The sequence below is a fragment of the Rhinolophus sinicus genome, chromosome 3 (genome assembly GCF_057876585.1).
Source record: "Rhinolophus sinicus isolate RSI-liver-muscle chromosome 3, RSI-T2T, whole genome shotgun sequence".
NCBI classification, from domain to species: Eukaryota; Metazoa; Chordata; class Mammalia; order Chiroptera; family Rhinolophidae; genus Rhinolophus; species Rhinolophus sinicus.
The window spans coordinates 146,273,543-146,291,643 of NC_142503.1; the positions used below are offsets into that span (position 1 = coordinate 146,273,543).

General features: G+C 45.0%; 1 protein-coding gene across 1 annotated transcript in view; it reads right to left on the reverse strand.

Moving 5' to 3' along the window:
- The window catches only part of GNB5 (G protein subunit beta 5), a 34,812-nt gene that overhangs the window by 8,660 nt on the left and 8,051 nt on the right, over positions 1 to 18,101 (reverse strand). Inside the window, exons 2-6 of the mRNA XM_019747080.3 lie at positions 14,973 to 15,109; positions 12,305 to 12,346; positions 11,030 to 11,106; positions 5,904 to 6,036; positions 810 to 953 (exon numbers count right to left, since the gene is read on the reverse strand). Coding sequence (XP_019602639.1) covers positions 810 to 953; positions 5,904 to 6,036; positions 11,030 to 11,106; positions 12,305 to 12,346; positions 14,973 to 15,109 — 533 coding nt within the window. The remainder of the gene's footprint in view (positions 1 to 809; positions 954 to 5,903; positions 6,037 to 11,029; positions 11,107 to 12,304; positions 12,347 to 14,972; positions 15,110 to 18,101) is intronic.

Below are 18,101 nucleotides of genomic sequence, written 5' to 3' on the forward strand. Positions count from 1 at the left end.
ATTCCACAGTGCGTACGTCACCATCCTCTCTCACCACTGTCTCCTGATTGAAGTGAGAGAGGACTCGGGGTCAGGGCAGCCAGCTGAGGTCTCCAGTCTTACACCCAGTTTTCCACAGACATACTCGCCTCTCCCATGTGCATAGCATATTGTAAACTCTTTCACCTGTTACTCAGATATCCTGGGAAAGGGGGCAGGATGCAAGTATTATTATATATCATGCCCAATTTAAAGATGATAAAATTTAGGTGGCAAAGCTGGAAGCCAGTTATCCTGACTCTTACGCTGGTGCCCCACTGTGGCTTTAGCTCCTCTCTAAGCTTTCCAATGCTCTGTTCCCTGTGCCCTGTGTGTGGGAGGGAAATGGTGGCCGGCAGAGTTGGAGCGGGAGAGTTCCCACCAGCCCCAAAGCCCTGATCACACCACAGGGATGCCTCACCTCAGTACCGTCTGACCGGCTCGTGCCCTTGTGGATGTTTCTAATGCTCTCAGATGCTAACTTTCTGCTACTTATCTGAGGAATGACGCTTTTAAATGTGGCAGATATGTACCTTGAGTTGCAGCATTCATACCAGGAGAATATTCCAGATTCCTCTATAGACTGTTGAATGTCAGCGGTAGAATGGGAGACCCTCACAGCCAGCACTGTAACTGCCCACCAAGTGCCACCATAGCAGTGGGCCCTGGGGGTGCAGTGGGGCGCTGAGAACCATTTCTGCAACCCCTTCCAGGGAACTGTCCGGAATTGGTAAGAATTGCCACCACAAGCCTCCCTGGAAGACCCCGAGAGGTTTCCCTTGGGTCGTTACCCCAGACACGAAGGTGTTTCCTGTTTCTGAGGGGGCCAAGTCCAAGCAGAGCACGTCAGCCCCATGCCCATGGAAGCTCTGCAGCAGCTGCCCGCTCTCCACATCCCACAGGGCGCACGTCCCATCTCCGCTCGCCGTCAGGATCTGCCCGAAGACAAGGACAGGAAGACGACTATTGTCATCACTACTGCTGTCAGAGGAAAGTCCATTGGATGCTTCAAGTTCCACCGGGAGAAGGAGGCACCTTAAACATGCAGACACACACCTCGCTAAACCTGGATTCAAGTGCCGAAGCGTTTCTCCCATACTGAGAAAGAAAAAGTCCATTTTTAACACTGTCACTGACCTTGACCTGTGTTTCTGTGCCTGTCCTCCACTAGAGCCAGAAATCCAGATGGCCTCCCCGCTGTACCTGCAGGGCCATATGCCTGCCTGGTGTGTAAGACGTGCTCTGTGAATATCTGAATGGCTCCCACAAGCAGCCACCCCCACCGTCGTGCAGGCCAGACACATAAAGTGCTTCTCAAGCATTAATGGGCACCCCAGTCACCAGCCTGCTTGCTAATGTAGAGTCTGGGGTGGGGTGGGAGATTCTGTCGTTCTTACAAACTCCTAGGCGGCGCTGATGCTCGTCACTGGAGCCCACCTGGAGGAGCGAGGGTTGAGGCAGCATTTTGTTAGACACGTTCTCCTACTGCTGCTTCTTCCCAGAGCAGGGGGCTGCCCCAGCGGCTCCCCAGGGCCACTGAGAGGTGCTGACACTCAGGCATGCACAGGGCCAACAAGCCTCTGCTGTGTGACCACACCCAGGTGCTCTGCTAGGCATTACAGTTTGCGCAAAGACTGGGTCTTGGTCTCTGCTCTCCTGGAGCTCAGTTTAACAGGATTGGTGGTTACATCTGGAATCAACCTAATTCCCTGTCCCCATGTTAATCAATTCCAGAATGAGGCATGCTTTCCTGAGACCAAGGAAAAACAAACTAGCTGCTTGCTCCAGTAAAAACCCGCTCCTGCAAAATAAGACTGTGAACCAACTAAACAACTTACCAAGACTAATGCGTAGCTTGCTCATCAAGACTCACTTCAAGACCCTTACCTCGCTGGGCTCACCAATCCAAAGCTATCAGGTCATCAACCAGTTTCCTGACTTGAAAGACCCACCTGAAAATTACCCATCCAGGATCCTGAAACCCTCCAAATACCTTTCCCCGATTTCTCCATTTTGAGATGCTATATTGTGTTAAGTTGGGCTTCTCCCTTACTGCAGTAGGTCTAAGAAGCTTAGAAGTGCTGGATGGCAAGTTTTTCTGGCGGTCTCAGTAGATGACACAATGATCACTTCTAATAGAATGTGAGAAGTGCTGAAATACAGGGAGACGGCTGAGAGGGGCCTACCTGCTCTGGCAATACCTGTGCTGGTCTTAGAGGATAAGTGAGAACTGGCCAGGTGAAGGGAAGGGAAGGGAAGTGGAGGGAGGGCACGGCAGGTGCCAGTGTACCTCTGCACTGAATGAAAGGTGTGCCTGTGTAGAGAATGAGGACTTTAGCCAGCAGGCAAGAAGCAGGTATGGAAAGCTTCCAAGCATGATGATAAGATCAAAGATAACTTTCAGAGAATCTGTCAGGTCAGTTCAGCTATCCCTCAGCAGCCTCTGTACTGCTTACAAGTACAAAGGCTGGCCCACATTAGAGTGCCTGGGGAGAGGCATGGGGGCAGAGCTAGGGTTCTAATTGTTGTTACCGCCATTTTGCGTGAGGCTTGGGCTCTGGCTGGGCCTGTCTTTGTGGAGTTGGGAGAAAGGCAGTGGTATCCAGGGTTCCTGGGCTCATCCACTTAGTTGACTGCACTGCATTACCCTGGAGCTAGTTTGATCTTGAGAAGCCATGTGGGAAACCACAAGGGGTTCAGCCCTGGATAGCAGAGCCTCCCTATGCCCCACCTTCTAGCTGCTCAGGGCCTGGATGAGGTGATAAGACTGTGCAGGAAGTAGCTATGACAGTGTAAGCGGCCACAACCGAGGGCCCTCTGGGGGTGGTAATTACTGATAGTTGAGGAAAGAAAACAGGAACCAGGCCTTAAGGCATTCAGTGCACCCACTGACCTGCTGCACCTCCAGTTTCTATGCACTGGTGGTCTTCACCCTGCCTCCCCCTCCCTCCTTCACGTTCTCCCCCTTCTCTCCTACATGCTAGGCCTAGCACTTATAAAGACTCTCCTTTCTTCTGCAGGGAGGGAACACACTATAAGGAGGGGAATCTGCCCCTACCCTGGCCTTGTGCTCGCAGGCTGCGCTGTCTGGGCATGGGTTTTCTGCGGGGCAGTCTGGGAGGCCAGGGAGATCTTTGCAGCCAGGAGAGGCTGCTTTGGAGCATCTCCCTGGAGCAAGAACTGGGTGAATTCTGGAGCACTCGGGCTTCTTGGGCCTGGTCCCCAAGACCTTCCTCAAAATGCCACTCGGGGGGCTAGCTCTCAAATGTGGGGAATTTCCACGGCCGCAAAGCTCCTCCCTCCAGCCTCAACTTCCCTCAAGTGTACACTCAGCACAATGAGCAGGATGGGTAAAAGTAGCTTGTGAACACCCAAGACTCGGACCGTGTCTTAATTTGGGTTCTTGTACTTTGTAATATGCTACAATTTCCTCCCATCTTTCCAGGCCCATACTAGTGGATGCTCCACCCCATTCTTGTTCTAAGACTTGCAAAGGGTCAAAATCTGCACTCTTTTGGGGACACCAGGTCCAAACAACCTGCTTTAAACAATTACCACAGTCAAGCTCTTTAATATGGGAATTTTCCCTACCATACTCTTCAATCAAAGAAATGAACGCTTTTTAAAAGTTAAAAGTAAATTCTTAATATTTAAAAATTTTAAATATATTTTGTGATCTTCATTACAATAGAAGTATAAACAAAATTTAAAAACCAAACATTCATTATGATAAAGGCACCAAACAGAACCTCTAACTCACCATCGTTTATTCTGGAAGGCAAAGAATTTGCAGGCTTAATACCATAGTCTTATACCAGCCACTTGAGGTTTTCTTTTTTCATCCTACCATATTTCCCCAAAAATAAGACCTAGCCGGACCATCAGCTCTAATGCATTTTTTGGAGCAAAAATTAATATAAGACCTAGTCTTATTTTACTATAAGACCGGGTATGACATGATATGATATATGACATGATATGATATAATATAATATAACATAATATAATATAGTTATATATCTATATAACTATATATATAATTATATAACTATATATTAGATATGTTATAATTATAATTTTACTATAATATAAGACCGGGTCTTATTATTAATATTTGCTCCAAAAGACGCATTAGAGCTGATAGTCCAGCTAGGTCTTATTTTCAGGGAAACACGGTAGGTCCCAGAGATGGAAGGAAGCTTAAGGTTCCTTAGTTCACTGGTACCCAAACCAGGTGTGTGTCTGACTCACCCATGAAGCTTTGTGTTAATATTAATAATAACAACACAGTAAGAACTAACACACTGGTATTTACCAGGGACTGTACTAAGTATTTTACACGAATCATCTCATTTAATTCTCAGAAAGCCTTATGAGGGAGGAATTTATTACCATCCTCACTTGCAGGTGAGACAAAATAGAGAAGAAAACCTTGTTTAGGACTGACCAGCTAGGGCACTATGGGGCCGGGATTGGATCCCCGCCGTCTGACTCTGAGCCAAGACCTGCACTCTGCCGAGGTAGCCAGTGTAACCAGTGCGACTTCCCTTTTTCCTCTGTCTCTGGCTAACTGCCTGTTAGGAAGAAAGCACTTTCTCCCTCAGAGGTGTCCCCTTTGATCCCCACCTCCAGCATTGTGGCAACACAGAGGGAGGGTGACAGGTCTCCATCAGAGACACTTCAGGTGCCTGACAACCCACTGGCCTTGCATCCCCCTGAGTCTGCCTTCATCCAGACTAAGCATCCTCTGTTGCTCTGGCTGCTCCTCAGGCTCAAGGGCATCTGGTTGTGGCCACAGCAGCCGCTACTGTACAGGTCTGCAAGGCTCCTGGTCACAGACAACAGGTGTAAACACTGCACTCCAAGCCTCAATACCCCTCTTGCCAGCAATTAAAAAATTACGCAGTCACCTGGTCTCCCAGTCACCAGCCTCCCCTGCCCTCCCGACATTAGTCAGCCACAGAGGGCTTCAGTCTGACTGAGATGCTTTCCTTAAACCCCAATCTGCCTCACACCCTGCAATGGCTCCCTTCCATCTATAGGGTCAGCCCAGGCAGTCAGCGCCCCTGTGATCTGGCCCTGCCCACTTCTCAGGCTGCCTGCCTCTCACGGTGCTCCCCTCACACCTCACTGGCAATACTCTTGCCCTCCAAGGCTGTGACCACCGCTCCTGCTCTGAGCTCCCAGCCTTCCCGGCTGTTCAGTCACGACTTGTTTCACTGACGGTCCCTAAGGGCAGAGACCAAGTTTTCTTCCAGCCCCAGAGCCAGGTAGTACTGGCAACGTGGATCGTGGACACCTAGAAAGGTTTGCTGAATATGTGTGAATAAACAAACTACTGCATGCATTTACCACTTGTGAAGAAAATGTAGCTGAAGTGTGGAAGTTGTATTGTTTTTACTTTATGATTTATTCAAAGTAGGGCAGATTTACTATTTGAAGCTTTTTCTTTTTATATTTGTTAAAACGAGTGTAAAACAGGTTCAGCGAGGTGTGCAAAGTGCACAACTCTGAAGCTCGGAAGCTCGGTGAAGTTTTACACATGTAAGTACCTTAGGACCACGTCTCAGACAGGGAGATAGGAATTCCCACCACCCCAAAGTTCCCTGATCCACTCCCACCCCAAGTCAATTAGAGGAGGATGTGCCATACAGTATGCAGTTTATCTCAACTCTGTCAACAACCAATAGCCCCGACTTTCCTCATTTCTGATTCTATTACAAATAATAACCAGTGAGAAACAAAAGCAGCTTTCTGTTGAGCCAAGTGCTGGAGCACACCCCTCCTGGTAAGAGGGACACAGGAAAAGCTTACTGTCCTTGCGACTTTTCCACCACGTACCCTGCTCTCCAGCAGACTGATGCAGCACGCGGGCCCTTACTTACCTGCATGTCAGAGTTGGTGAAGCTGCAGGCTGACAGGTAGTTTGTATGCATAGCAACGGACTTCTTTTTGGCAGCCATGTTTTCATTTTTGTCAAACGTCAGAGGATACACAGAGCACTTATTATCCAAACCACTGGCACGGAAAGAAAGAGGTGTCAAAAGTTGATAGAAGGCAATAGAATATGTGTATATTTTCTCATGCACACAAACTTTTCAACATTTTTCTCTTCAGCAGTATCATATATTGTAACCTTTTCCCCCAACTTTCACTGTGAAGATTTTCAAACAAATTGAAAGAAAAATAGTACAATGAACACCGAGATCCCTTCACCTAGATTCACTAACTTAACATTTTGCCATATTTGTGGGAGCAAATTCTGAACCATTTGAATGCAAACTACATGATATGTTATATCCAAATACTTCAGTTTGCAAATTTATATCTCCTAAAAATACGAACATTTTCCTCTATCACCACTGAATCATTATCACATCTGAGAAAACTAACAAAAGTTCCATAACACATGTAATAAGCCATCCATAGTCAATCTTCCCCAATTGTCCCCAGGATCCAGAGCCCAATCAAGGTTCACACATTACATTTGGTTTTTATGTCTTTTTAAGATCATTTACTCTAGAACAAGCCCTCCACCTACAAGTATTTTTTAGTGTGCACAACAAGTGCTCTTAGGTCAGTTGTATTACAGGATGTCACACATTCTGGATTTATCACACTGTTTCTCTCTGGTTAGATACAAGTCAAACATTTTTCATTTTTGGCAACAATAGTATAAAGGTGATATTATGTACTTCTTTCTTATTGCTTCACTTCAGGAGACTTGTGATACCTGTTATGCCAAGGCTGGTGATGCCAACTTTGATTACTTGGTTAAAGGGGGGACAATCAGGTCTCTTCATGGTAAAGGTGATTTGTTTGTAATTAGTAATAATCTGTGGTGTGATACTTTGAGACCATCAGAATATCCTGTTTCCCAACAACCTTTCACACAATGGCTTTAACATGATTACCCTTGTATAAACAAATATTACTTTAGGAGTGCAAAATGATGATCTTCTAATTTGATAATTCCTTCTGCACTTATTTGCTGATATTTTTCTGTAAAGAACCTCCTTTTCACCAGTATCATTGTACACCCATGGATTCCTTTTTCTCTTCAACTGTGTTACGATCTCTTACTGTCATCATTCCATGTGATGCTCAAATTGCCCCAAATATGGACAGTGGGGGCCCCTCCAGGCAGCTCCTGTTTCCTTTTGATATAATTCTATTGGTTCTTGAATGTTTCCTTGCTTTCTGCAACAAGAAAGTGTCTTAGGCTTTGCTTTATTCTTGTCCTGCCCCAGACCTACAATCAACCTTACTTCAAGGAGCGCTGCTTCCTTTTAATGGGGAACAATATTTAGGAGGGAGCATTCTCTTTTGGGGGACCCCCTTTGCCTTTCCAACTGCTTGGAGCTACAGGTGTAGTCTAGGGTAGTGTATTACCAATAACTAGCTCTGGCAAGCTTGTTTATAGATTATGTGGGTGAGAGTGATTTGCACTTGGACTAGGGGCTTCCCTGACCCTTGCAGCGACCCATGCTGAAGCTTCAGAGTAATTCCTGTAGCTCTGTCGGGATACTCATTACTTAGGGTTATTTGCGTTGCTATGAGAAGCAGAGAAGTTTTGCAGTGTGATGTATCTGGTGTTGAATCTCTGCTTTAGTATTAACTCATTTTGTGATCTTAGTTACGTTTTTTAGGTTCTCTGAGCCTCAGTTTCCTCAACTATAAAACGAGTGGATCACACCCACCTATCACAAAGGACTGTTGTAAAGAGTATATAAAGAGCTCAGACTAGCCCTTGGCACATGATAGATGCTCAGTAAGTAGTCATTATCATTATTTTTGTATTCTTTTTGCTTCAAGGCAAGCACTATGTTTTATTCAATACTGAATTCCCCTAGGACAGCCACTCCAGCGGCTTGCACTCAGTTGCTCAGAGCAAGTGTACAATACCTGAATGAAGGCTTCTTGGGGGATATGGCTCTCAAATAAAAAATGTGTGTGTGTAATCAATTAACACTTTTTTTTAAAGAAGAAGATTGTGTCAATACTGTTGGAGTTTTAACTCTCAGGTTTGGAACCAACTGAGATAGACCCAGTAGGCAGGCAGATGGAAATAAAAATATCCCCTTACCTATAACGACATTGAGAGAATGTGACAGAGGCGTGGGTCTGTGTGATAATGGAGTTACAGGGATATCACAAAGCCATGGCTGAGAAACACTATTTTAGATCACCACGAGAAACTCAAATGAATCACAGTTGCTCTTAGCAGTTCTAAAAAAAGTAGGGGAGATGGTGCTATTATCTAAGATGAAAATTCAGTCTTTTTCAGTTTAGTTTCTGATGCTCTCTCCTTATGTACTGGACCCCATATTTTTAAAAAATACTTTCACAAATAGTTCACACCTTGAACTTCCTCTGCTTTGGTTTTCATAACAACCTGTGAGACGGCTACCACATGTCAGGGCTCAGGCAAACAGAGAGGGCTAAGTGACGACACCACTCAGTTCCACTCTGAACCCTCTCTGTACCAGGTTGTCACCAGAAAGCTATCTACCTGGGCCTTGTAAAATTGTTCTCATTCCTGACTGCGCCCCTGCCTTCATGGAACTTCTTCCACTGGGTTCCATAGAATGAGGGTGAAAATAAGAAATAGCCTAAAGCCGCAGGAGACATTGTTCACTATGTTATTATATTCAGTGTGTACTGCAGAAGGATCTCCTCAATATATTCCTTCTGTAATTTAGAACCAGACAGCTGATATCTCAACATTAAATACTGAGATATTATGTAACCCATTCAACTCTATGCATCTGCTAAAATTAATGCCGAGTTTGAAACACATTATCCTAGAGTTTTTTCAAATGTAGAGTATTTCTTATTCCTACTGAGCGGTGAATAACTACCTTACCTAATGAAAAGTCTGGCCTTTGTTCCTGATTCCTGGAAGGTGATCTCTGATTCCCTGGGATGTCTTGCCTGATGGGAGTCTTTGTCTGGGGCTTTGGCTACCAGACAGCCTAACAGTGTGATCTGTGATGGGGGCTTTGGGACATGCCTTATCAGTTCCAACCTCTGGAGAAACTAGAAACTAAAGGTATTAGCCTGAACCTCCAGGAGATTACGATCAGCTGTGTGGGCAACATGTGATCGAGCCCTTCTAAAAACTCAGGAGAGCAAAGGCTCAGGAGAGTATCCGCAGGTGACAATACTCTGGGCGTACAGTCACACTGTAGCTGGGAGAAGGTAATGCCGGAACCCTCCTGGGCTCTGCCCTGTGTGTCTCGTCCTGGTTCTCATTGTATCCTTTCACTGTGATAAAACTGGGAGCCTGAGTACAGCACTTTGCTGAGTTCATGAGTCATTTTAGTAAATTACTGAGCCTGAGGGTGGTTGTGGGGACTCCTGAATTTGAAGTTGGTGTCTGAGGGGAGGGAAGTGTTGTGGGGACTATTCCTTCTGACTGTACAGCTGGCTGAATTCCTTTGCACCTACCTTGTAATTGTGGTATATACATGTATGAATGTGTTACATATGTGTCATATACATAAATACATATATATTCATACATACCAGGGTGCAAAAAAAATTTATACAAGTGGACACTTTAGTCAATGTTGCTCAAGCATGTTTGTCGTAATCAGAAGTGTCTAGACTCTGATGGTAACCACTTTGAGCACCTCCTGTAATTGCAGAAGTCAAACGTGATTTGTATTCATCTTTTGTTATCAGTATATATTGAGTATTACAATTTTAATAGTTTTTTCCTCTTAAAATGTGTATACATTTTTTGGCTCCCTCTGTGTGTGAGTGTGTGTGTGTGTGTGTGTGTGTGTGTGTATTATATCTGTGTCTTTTACTGTGATCACCTCATATCCTTTCAGGAAGTAGATGGGGATGAATTTTATATAAATATTGCCATCTAGTTACAAAATGGAGAAACAATTCACTTTTGAATTATTTTAAAAATTCAAAAATGTGAAATACACGTATGTGATCATGGGTTCTAAAGGTACACCGAGTCTTGGCAAGTGGAGAGAGAGAGTGGGAAGATGCCACCAAAGCAGCCACCTAAAGAGAGGGACACTGGGGATGGTGGCTTGTGTGACATTGGCTGGAGAAGACTCCAGAGCTTTTGCTTGGAGGCCCAGAGTTTTCATATTTGAAATAAAATTCTTTTCTCCTTATTATAAAAATAATATATGCTTATTTTTTTAAAAAAGGAAATAAATAAAATTAAAAAGAAGAGAAAAACACCCCTAGCCGTGTCATCCCGAAATGCATTTTCAGTATAGTTCATCACAGCCTTTATACTAATGCCTCTTTTCTCAACATTGCTGAGATTCTACAGTAGAAATAATTGGAACAGTCTCAGAATTGTTTAACACACACAGGGACAGGGAACCATTTTGGTGACAGTTCTCATTGCCAACCCTGTCAAACTGAGCTCCAGGAGAACAGAGCATAAGGCACAATCTTCCTAGTAACCTGGATGCTCTTTTCATTTAGTGTAACTAAGAATTTCCCTTTTAATGGCTGTACAGCATTCCATTCAATTCATGTACCACAATTCACTTAATTTCCTGTTATGGGCATATTGTTGCCCCTTTTTTGGTTTAATTTTAAATAATACTACAATAAATGTTATTGTTCACATTTTTTCCCCTATATTTTGGATTACTTCTTCCAAACAAGTTCTTAGATGTAAAATCACTAGATCAAAGGTTATAAATTTTTCCAGGCTTCTGATATACTTTACCAACATGCTTTCCAAAATGTTTGCACCAATTTAGGGTTCCCACCAACAGCATTTGACAGTGGAGGGCATAGGTTTAAAACTTATACTATTGTAAGTCCGTAACAAAAATGAAGTCTGAAAGAGATTTTTGTGTGTTTTTTTTTTGTCTTTGATAAAGTTCAGGGAGGAATTTAACACATTGCTTAATAAGCGAGAAACAAAAATGACAAGTTCTTATTTGTTTGTGTGTTTTCGCCCATACAATAGTGCTTTATAGCTAACTAGGAAACCTGAAAAGCTGCTGTCCACCCTACTTACCCACATGCAATGGCGCATCCCGACGGGGCATATGCACACGCCATCACCCACGTGCAGGGCATAGTGACCGCATGTTCCTGAAACACAGGATGCACCGTTCATAGCATCAACAAGGGCCAGTTCTGCACAGAGGCCTTAACTTTTCATTTTTACCAAAAAATAAATAAATAAAATAGTAATCACTGGTGTTCCTATAGAATTTCATTACAGTTTCAAAGGGCAGTGGACTGGGGTAACAATGAGCTTGAGACTGACAAGGAGTCTCAGCCTTCTATAATCAACGGAACTTTATGTCATAAAGTCTCAAAGTTAAAAATCTCCACTAGCAAAATAAAATAAATAAACATTCTTAATGTTTATCTTTCTTAATGTTGTACTCCCCTTCTTCTGAAGGAATGAATATTGGGGCTCCTTTTCTTTAAAAGGTCCATCCGAATGTCATTTCTGTTATATACTTCACCATATTTATTGACTCCCCCTATTTTCAAAATATGTTCTTGAATGACTTTTTACATGTATACTGTAAGTCTGTTGACCTGCGAGTATATAGAGAGGCGGCTAGAATGCAGAATATGGACACCTTTCAATCTGAGACAGATATAGTTCTCGTTTTTTAATAGAGTGAAAAGGAAGACGTTCTAAGTAAATATTGGAATCCATATGAGTATTTAATACATAATACTTGTTACTGTAAATGTCGCCACAATGGAGGCACGCAAGTGCACCTACACATAGATTTCCGTCTTTCTCTTTAGTGAAGAGTCTAAATTCAGGTCTAATGTGGATGCTCAGGCCAGAGGCGCAAGGGGCTCAGACTCCACTGCACCCGGGAAAGTGCAGTTCATCCCCTTGCAGCCTGGGCTGCCCTGCCCACCATCTGCTCATGTCCACAGTGCTATGGAGTCTGGCCACAGACAGACAGGGGAGAGAAACCTGGGGATTTGAGTGTCTTACCATCACTCAGAAGAAGAATAAATGCAGCTGCATGTGTGAATGTGACCAGTTTTCCAGGCCACGCCCTTTCCGACCCCCTTTTTTTGCACCCTCTGTGGTGACTGTGCATGCTCTTCATTGGGTGAGGGGTTTCAGCTCGAGAGAGAAATGAATGCTCAAGTGGGCTGTGGAGCTGTCCAAACACAGTGGGCTTTTGTGGGGTTTCCACCCCCAGAAGGCTCCCCGAGAGGCAGGGAATGAGGACAGGGCTGGAGAGCTAGACTACCTTTAAACTAGGCTGGGGTTCTGAGGGGCCTCAACATGCCGGGGACACCACTGTACCTTGTTAGTTGTGAAGGAATCCCACACGATCACCTTCCCATCCTGGAAGGAAAAGAGTAAACAGTTCAGGAGTTGGCAACAAGTCCACTTTCACTGTAACCACACTGGGGCTGTGGGTCATCTATTTGTAATACAAAACCACCAGAGATAAATCCACACGAGCCCTGGGTCCTACAACACAGTGTCCTGCCCAGACGTGGTGTGTGGGTTCTGAGACCCCAGGCTCTGGCTGAGGGTGAAAGAGGATGGATGAGCCTATGTCCTTCAACACATGGGTCCCCCAGGCACCCTGAGAGATGATGAATCTACATCCTCTACGGCACACTTGATTTTTTTAATCACTCAAGCATTTGGAGCTAAATATGGAGAATGAGGCGGTGGCGAGGGTGTGGAGAGCAATGCCACTTAGAGGCACGAACAAGTTCCCATTATCTGAAGTGACACAGCTGCTTGCTTTGCATGATTGGATGGAGGAGTTTCATATCCACGCTGTGTGTGGCTAAGGGGCCCTGAAATAAGGTCAGAGTCGGCACTTTCAGGTCTTTCAACATTCCTAAGTACATTGGTTCTTCTGGTCTGATTTCTCTGACTACACACCCAAACATGACATGTGGGGTAGATTAGGTAACAGCAGAGAACAGAGCAGGGGCTCCAGACCTGTCTTGGGATCTCCCACGTCTGGAGCCCCTGCTTGCTGGGTGGGGGTACTGACTCAGTGCACGGCCCACGTCAGTATTCACTTTGGTGGCCTCCTCCCCTGTTCTGCCTGCCTGCCTGCCTGGCTGTCCCCACTGCCCACCCATTGTACACTCTGGAGAGAATAAGGCACCCAAAAGGCGAAAATCAGTCTCATAAAACCAAATGGAGTCCCCTCCGTGAGCACAGATTTATTCAGCAGGAGCTCACATACCTGGACAGACTGTGCCTCACCCCAATCCTGGCCCACGCACTCAGGCTGATTAGCTTCCTGCCTTTTAAGGGAGCAGGGCTGCTCTGAGTCACTCAACGCCTGTTCCAGAGCCTTCCTGCAGTTTCCAGCTTCCTCCCACACCCCACCCCACGGGTCTTCTCTCTGCAGCAGAGGTAGATGGATGGAGAGCGTCAGCCCTCCTCACCTCCCTCCCTCTCTAATCAGAGTTCTACGTGAGGGACAGAGAATCCACCATACATTGTACTTTTAAGGATTAGAAAAGTCTAAAAGGCTAGGTAGCAACATGTCCATCTCCATAACCACTTTGTAAAAATGAACATTTGGAAAAAAAAATGTCTAGAAAGAAATGCTCTACAATACAAATAATGGTTGTGACAGGGTGGTGGGAGTGAAAACCTTTCCTGGATCCTCTTTTCCAGTGTTTCTGCAATGTGGTAAAATACAAAAGTGATAAATTTTATACAAACACAAAAAAAGCAAGCACAATGCGACATCCTAGATTTATTAGTGACACACAGGAGATTAACAACACCTGTTCTATCAAACACAACGCTGATATAGATGTTAGAGCTTGTGGATTATTTAGAATATGTACTGTTTTTATACTTAAAAGCATTATTTAAAAAAACAACACCACCAAACTATCCTCTGAAAAAGCTGGGCTGAAGGCAGGGTGGGGGAAGCCCAAACTGGCCATAAAAGTATATGACTTCAGCTTATGGTTTTATGTTCAATGCATGTAACATCAAAATAAACATAAAAAGTACTAAGCCATGGTAGCCACCCTCCTGATACTCACACCCTTGTATAGGGCCCTCCATCATGACATCAGAGTTGGTCTGTATGAACCATGGAATACAGCACAAGTGATGGAATGTCACTTCTGAGGCCAGATCTACGACCTGATCTATGGCGTGGCTTCTGCCTCTGTCTCCCTCTCTTGGATCACTTGGTCTGGGGGAACCTAGCCACCATGTCCTGAGCAGCCCACGGAAAGGTCTGTGTGGTGTGGAACTAAGACCTCCAGCTAAAGGCTATGTGAGGGAGCCATTTTGGAATCGAGTCTCGGCTTTAGTCAAGCCATCAGATGCCTGCAGCCCTGACCAACATACTTACTGCAACCTCACGAGAGACTGAGCCGGGACCACCCAGCTCAGCCGCTCTGCATCCCTGACTCAGAAACCACGTAAGATAATCAATACTTGTTGTTTTAAGTTGCTAAAATTTGGGATAATAAGTTATCCAGCAACAGATAACTGATATGTAAGACCTAAAATAAACTGCCAACTATACAAAATGAATGAAAAATTATACTTCACAAAATCTATACCTTCAATTTGTTCTTTACAGCATAAAAATTGCTAAACTTTTGAAAGAAGCCACGGTGGACTCTCAACCACTTATGCCTTCAATTTGGGGGACAAAAACCAACAACCCACTATTTTAAAAATGGTTTCACTCACAAATAAGACTGTGAAACATGCTCAGGAAGAAATACGTTAGAATGGTTTGTCAAATAGAGTTTACAATGTTTCAGTTATTACCAATTCCAAATTTTTCCTAATTAGTGAAATTCTGCAGTATAAAAGACAATTCTAAACTATGTTAAACTCATGTCTTTTGGAGAATGAGCAGAGTCATGTGGATCAGAAAGGATTTTTTGAAAAGGACAGTTCTCATCCCCCTTGACTATAAAATCAGAAACCTGCTCACCATCACACAACAGGTGCGACATACCTGTGATGAGCTCACGATCCTCCTCTTATCTTTGCACCAGTCCATGCAGAGCACTTTGTTCCCATGGCCTTTGAGGGTCCTTCTGGTCTTCATGACAAACTGCCCCAGAGCTTCCACCCGCTCTGCCACCTGGTGCACTGGAAGAACAAAGCCATGGTCAATTCCGTTGCCAAGACCCGGCTCTGAGCCACACCCTGGCACTGGGAAAACTTGGTTTTCTTCTGTGGCCACCGTTGAGTCTCCTGTTCTTTACCACCATGCCCTCGCAGCACTCCCTTTTAACCTCAGTAGAGGGTAGAGATAACACTGTTATTCTTTGTGTTTAAGACCCTACAGTTTTCAAAGCACTTTCATATATGCATGTTGAGGGACGAAGCACAAGACCATCTCGTGTTGGTAAAACACTGTATAGAATTCTCCAGTGGAAGGACCACAGCTCTGCAAGGTGGGCAGGACAGCAGCAGAGTGCGATGGCTATCGCCCTTTAACAAGTGAGGTGACTCAGGCTCATCGAGCTGATTTGGCTAATCCAAGTTCATGCAACTAACTGGGAGCGAAGCTAGTGCGTGTGGTTGTTTTGCCTACCACTTTCCAGTCACAAGGAAAAGTGGCTTTACACAAATTGTCCTGGCAGGTGCCATCCTGTGCACCCACGCCGCTCGATGGCAGGTACTGGGACTCATAACTGACCCTCCGAGGCCTATCACAGGCCTGGGACATGGTAGGAGACCCATTCACGTGCTGCAGGAAAGAATGAAAGAGCAAACCACCAAACGGTATACCCGTGGGTTTACTGAAACCCTACAGTATGGGTAGAGATCAATGCAATATCCTAACAGTTTAAACATATGATCTACAGAAAATACCTAGACCAGGAAGCAGTTCCAAACATCAATCTCAGGGCTGGGGCCACAGCTTCTTTCCTGAGGCTAAGGAAGAATTTTTGAGGGACTTATAGAGAGGCTGTCACTGATGAGTCTCAGAGGGAGACAAGTTCCCACGAAGCAGTGGGAAGGGCCACAGAGACCGTCTAGTCCAGGCCCCTCATCGTGCAGGCGAGGAAACCCACCGGGCAGGGGACCACATGGCTTCTCCCCCCCTGGGGAGTGCCACTCCCTTTCTGGTAGAGGCTGTGTCCAGGCCTCCTTCCTCTAAACCTCTCAGCTGGGCCTTTCTTCAGCCAGGAGCTGCGAAGCTTACTGGGGACCTGGGGACGTACCCACCTCCCTTACTTCAGAAGTCTGGGGGGGGAGGGGCTGACTGAAGCCCAGTGACAACAGCATTCCTTCTGGAAACCCTTCCTTCCTTCTTCCCTCTCCTTTTCCGACTCTCCCTCTCTTCCTCTAAACACTTCAGTGTGCATTTCCTAAAACCAAGGAACTCTCTTACATAACCAAGTATAATTACCTCGGTCAGAAAATTAACACTGAAACAACAATCCATGGGGGTGTCCTGAGCTTTAACTGGGAAAGCAAAGAATGTGTAATTATTAAAGCACCTAGAAGTTGCTTTATCTGCCAGGATAGGAATAAAAAATGTCGAGTTGCAGTACTAGGGGCTCGGGACTAGAAAATCAGACAACATAACCTGGAAGAGAGAGGGCTTCTGAAATGGAAGGGCCAGAAGGGCCATGAAAACTAGAGATTGTGTTTAGGATAGGAGAGAAGGGGAGAACTGAAAGAGGAGGCTACGGAGAGGGAGACGGATTTGTCTTGATTTATTTTAATAAAATTATAGAAGTGCATATCCACTGAAAATAATCAGAAAATAGAAACACAGGATCACTTATAGTTCTGCTTTGCCCAACCATTCTGAACATTTGGTGTACATCCTACCAGACTTTTGCTCTGCATATATGCACACGTGTATATGTGTGTAAACAGATTACCCTCCACATACAATTTTGGGGACCTGTTTCTTTCACTTGATATACAGAGGGTGCCAAAAAAATGTATACACATTTTAAGAAAGGAAAACTGTATTAAAATTGTAATACTCAATATATACCGATAACAAAAGATGAATACAAGTCACGTTTGACTTCTGCAATTACAAGAGGTGCTCAAAGTGGTTACCACTAGCATCCAGACACTTCTGATTACGGCGAACTATTGTTTGAGCAACGTTGACCAAAGTGTCTACTTGTATACATTTTTTTGGCACCCCCGGTATTTGTGGATGTCTTTTCATGTTAAATGTAACTATCTGTCATTTTAAGTGACTGCATAACATTCCACTGTATGGACGGACCATAATCCAAAATCTGCCTACTGGTGGATGCTTTGCTCCAGGGCTGCTCTGATCCCCTGCTCTGATGCTTTAGTTCTTAGATAAATTCCAATTTGTGGCATTGCTGAGTGAAAGGGAAAGCACATTTTTAAAGGCTTTCCATGCATGTTGCCATTACCGACTATTTATTGCAAGTCTCCTGGGTGACAGGCGCTGGGCTGAGAGCTTTACACATAGCCTGAGGATACAGTCTTCACCCCCATTTCTACAGAAAAGGAAACTAAAGCTCCAAGAGGCTAAGGACCTAATGCACATGCACACTCAGACCCCTAATAACAGATAAACACCTCCCAGGGAGAGGTAAACTCTGGGCAGGTGGCTGTAAGTCTTTAGAAAATCAAGGGTTAAATGATGCAGTGATAACAATTTCTCAGTCCAGGAGACACCCCAGCCTTGGAGCCCTCACACTTCTTGAGGTCAGATAGAGACTCTAGTCCAGGAGTTAAGAAGCCTGCCCTGGTCCTGGCTGGGAAAGTGGTGGACAGTTAGAGCCAGAAGAGACCTTAGCGACTCAACAAGCAGTGCTGAGCACCCTGCCCTCCTCCACTTCCTCCTGGAGAGGAAATCTTACTAGAATTCCATTACAGGAAACAGAGCAGAGCCAAGCTGCTGAATGGACAGTGGAGGATGCTGGGCTCAGAGGCACAGTCTCTGCTCAGCACGCCTCTCACCCCCTGGTCCCCAAGGTCCAAACAGCAAGTGTGCAGGCCAGTGAGCTGCATCGGCTCTGTCACTTCTCAGTCAAGGAAAATAAGACCTGAGGGAAGGACACAACTTGCAAGCTAGTGGTAAACAAATGTCTCCTCTGAGCCTGTGCTCTCCTCTGTAAAACAGGGTGTG